The 3,880-nt window shown below is 36.7% G+C and overlaps 2 protein-coding genes across 2 annotated transcripts; one reads left to right on the top strand and one right to left on the bottom strand.

Moving 5' to 3' along the window:
* Positions 1-6: 6 nt before the first annotated feature.
* LOC113216175 (uncharacterized) lies at positions 7-732 on the bottom strand. The gene is made up of 2 exons (XM_026435922.2): positions 490-732; positions 7-410 (listed from the first exon to the last, which is right to left on the bottom strand). Exons 1-2 carry the CDS (start codon positions 643-645, stop codon positions 216-218), a joined length of 351 nt encoding a protein of 116 aa, XP_026291707.2. The 5' UTR covers positions 646-732; the 3' UTR covers positions 7-215.
* A 941-nt stretch (positions 733-1,673) lies between these two features.
* Positions 1,674-3,491, top strand: LOC127750861 (uncharacterized). The gene is made up of 2 exons (XM_052273467.1): positions 1,674-3,210; positions 3,291-3,491. Exon 1 carries the CDS (start codon positions 2,565-2,567, stop codon positions 3,105-3,107), a length of 543 nt encoding a protein of 180 aa, XP_052129427.1. The 5' UTR covers positions 1,674-2,564; the 3' UTR covers positions 3,108-3,210; positions 3,291-3,491.
* The last annotated feature ends 389 nt before the right edge of the window (positions 3,492-3,880 follow it).

A 3,880-nucleotide genomic window follows, 5' to 3' on the forward strand; every position in this document is an offset into this window, starting at 1 on the left:
TCAATAAAAATTTGTAGACTCTTTTGTCATATGATTTTTTAGAATTGTATAAAAGGAAAATACATGCCATTCAGTTACCTTCAATTAACAATTTATTTATTTCAAAATACATACACTTACAAACGCAACAATTACATCAAAATTTTTCTCTCAGATAAAACTTGGTAACTATAAAAATTCCTCTGAGGATTTGAAACAATGTATCAAATAGCTTATTACATGATCTTTTTGCTAAAAATTTCCTTTTCTGCCAATTGTCTTGCCTTCAATGCAGATGAGGTGTTAATTTTCAAAAACCGACTTAGACTGAATGGGACCAAAAGCATTCCCTCTAAAGATGTACATCTTGAAAGTGCTACATATGACAAGCCAACACACTGCTCCTTTAATGCACCAATATCAACAATTACCTGAAAATTGAAAAATTAACAATAGTTTAATAATCATAATTAAAATTTTATCACAAACAAAATAAAATAATTTACTAACCCTTTGCAAAGTTAGACCTTGAGATTTATGGATAGAGCACGCATATGCCAACACTAAAGGAAACTGAGCTCTAGATAAACATTTCCCATTCTTAGATACCCAACTTTTAGTATACATGCTGATAGGAACTATGCCACTCACTCCACTAATCTCCATTGTAGGACCTTTGTACTGTGGAAATTTACAGAGAATGACAGAACAACTATCATGTGGGTAACTTTTCCCATCTTCAAACACAAAATCAACCACTTGTCCAATTGATCCGTTTACTAAACCCATCTCCGTCCACAAATTCTTCCTTAACATAACTTTTGCTCCTTTACCAAGATACAACACAGGCTCCAAGCCATCAGCATCTTCACTTCGTACTATTGCTGCTTGACTACAATTATGTCTACCTCTAATACGTGCTATGGGTATGGGATCATTAGTCACACTATTTCTAACACTTGACAATATTTTAAGATTTGTTTCAGCAACAGAATCTTTCTTAGGAAATAATCTAATACTATCTTTAAACATATCTTTTTCTTCAATACTAACATTACTCACAAACCTACTTTTAAGATATTCATAATCTTCAGATGTTACCTGGCCACATCCTACATTGTCCAATACTGACTTTAATTTGCTATCTCTTTGACGCATAACTGACGTTAAAACAATAGAACCATCAAAACTTTCAAATGCAGCTTTGCCATGAAGAGCAAGTTCCACATATGGTTTAGGCTTGTCATACAAAGCAGTATCAAGAACTGGATTCAATTGATTGATATCACCAAATAAGAAAACAAAAAGGCCGCCAAAAAAATCTTCTGTACCTTTGCCTTCCCTACACCTTCTCTCCATCATACCAAGCACAGATAAACCAATCATACTGTATTCATCAACAATTAGGAATTTGACCTTCTCCATTTCATTACTAAATTTCCTTGCAGAACTGCCACGCAGCTCATTAAACTCTTTTAAATTAATATGAAAAGTTGAGTGGATTGTTGCACCACCAATATTGACAGCTGCCACACCAGTAGGAGCAACAAGCATAACACTGCCTTCACCAAGTGAATTTTTAAGCATAGCTTGTATCGCATGAATGACTAAGCTCTTACCAGTACCTGTAATGCAAATAATCGTAAAAATATTTTCAAATGGTATCACAATAAGAAATTAAAATACTAGCCCAAGCTTACCAGCTTTGCCTTGAACTATTACACGTTTAGGAAAATCAATTGCCGTACTGACAGAACATCCATCCTTCACAAAATTTATTTGCTTCTCCAGTCTTTAAAATTTGAGATTGTTCTTCAGTAAATGAAACATTAGGCATTAAAACCTCACTAGCTACACATTGAGCAGCTGCTTTGGAGTCAGAAACAAATTTTTCTAAGGATCTAACATATGCAGCACTTCTATCTTGTACCAAACAATTGGCATTCCAATCATGCATAAGATCAATCTCTCTGTCACCAAGATCAACTGATTCTCCAACAAATGCTGGGGTCATAGATGAAGCAATCATAAACTCCTCAACCGTGCGAATAGTATCACACACATTATCACTTTCTTCATATTCAGGATCACACTGAATGACACCAATATCTAGAACTTGACCAAACTTCAAAATATTGCCTTCATACTTCTCATAAAGCTCTTTCCATGAACCTGCATCCACTAATGTTTTTTCATCATGATGCCAAGGTACATACATCAAAACCTGTTGTCTGTACCACGCTTCCATACTTTTATCATCATTACCTTTTCTAAGCTTCGGGTAAACCATAACAATGGCATCCTTAGTGCGTTTTTTACCAGATGGCAAAACATATTTCTGGGCAACTTCCCATAAACACAAACCATGCAATTCCACAGAGCGGTTCTTATATTTTTCAAAAAAACTGGATTGAACTTTACCACTCTTCTTACAAACAAATTTTCCCGCGGAAACTTGTGATTGGCTGAAATTTCCCTGGCTCGACTCGGCCTGCTGCTCAGCTCGTCATTTCCATAGAAACTCGTGGTAGTAAAATGCTTTCCATGTTTCATTGAACGATAAGATAGGCAACCAACACGCACGGATGTCGGAGGAAACAAGCATTGCCTTTAGTAAAGGATTACTCCGTTGTCTCCCACGATTTAGTGAAATCTACCTTCTTGTCTACCACGATTTGCCAGAATCGTATTTTTGTTTATTTGTTACAGGAAAGCAAGAAGTTTGTGAAGCCAAACTTGGTAAATATATTGAAACTGGAGAGGCAACAGGTGTTGATACGGACTGGTCAACAACTGATGGCCCTCAAGCTCAACAAGAAAGTTTATCAAACAGGCTGAGAAAGTCTATCTCTAATGCTGTGCGCATTGAAGTCAATGAAGATCGTTCTGGGTCAGTTTCAGAATCCGATAGTGATCATGAACTTGATCATGATCGGAGTGAAGATGTTGAGGAACTGCAATTAGAGGAAGACCCACTAGGGAATGGAGGTGGAGAGAATGGATTGGGGGGAGATTTTGAGACGTCTCTTAATTCACTAAATAATGGAAGGGTGCTGAGTTCTCAGACACCTCGCAATTCTTTAGTTAATGGAGGGGTGCTGAATTCTCAGACACCTCGTAATTCATGAATCAGTTCGGGTTCAAACAGAAGTGCAGATGGTGGCAAGCGCAGTCCTGCTGGCAAACGGTCAGCAGATGACACTGTTGATGAAACACCAACCAAAAAGAAAGGTAGATCTTTATATATATTCCTTCTACACTTCAACGTCTTAATTTTTTGTATTCTATATGTTGTTCCTTAACTTTTGCAGGTGTTTTGAAGATGATCTTTTCTCGACTTCACCTCATCAACATGAAGATTGAAGGGGTGCAGAAGTCGTTAGCATCAATCAAAAACACCAATCTGGATCCGTCTGATATAGTGCCTGATATTCCTTTGCCAGTGAATGATCCCGATACGCTTGCCAAGCTAGAATTTGCTATAAAGCAAAATGATCAATCAAAACTGGCTCTTGTAAGTTTAACTCAAGTAATTTAATTTTGTTCATTTTGAAAGTAGTTTGGTTGCTAATGAGAACAAATTTAAAGGCAGGAGATTAATTTTAACCTTTTTTATTTTAAATTCATGACTAATATTTTTATTGTTATCTGCAGATAAAGTCGAGGGGTCCGCAACTAGGTTCGAGCGCGTACACTGGCCGCCCGGAAAACCAGGAAGACCAGGAAAAAAATAGGGAAGACCAGAATGATATTGGGAAGACCGCAAAAACTAAAGAAGACCAAAATATTCTTCAGAAGACCAAAATTTCTCGGGAAGACCGAAAAATTTATAGGAAGACCACAATATTTCCAGGAAGACCAATAAATTCTCAAGAAAACCAAGAAATACTCAAGAAGACCA

The sequence above is a fragment of the Frankliniella occidentalis genome, unplaced genomic scaffold (genome assembly GCF_000697945.3).
Source record: "Frankliniella occidentalis isolate FOCC.00 unplaced genomic scaffold, Focc_3.1 Scaffold274, whole genome shotgun sequence".
NCBI lineage: Eukaryota > Metazoa > Arthropoda > Insecta > Thysanoptera > Thripidae > Frankliniella > Frankliniella occidentalis.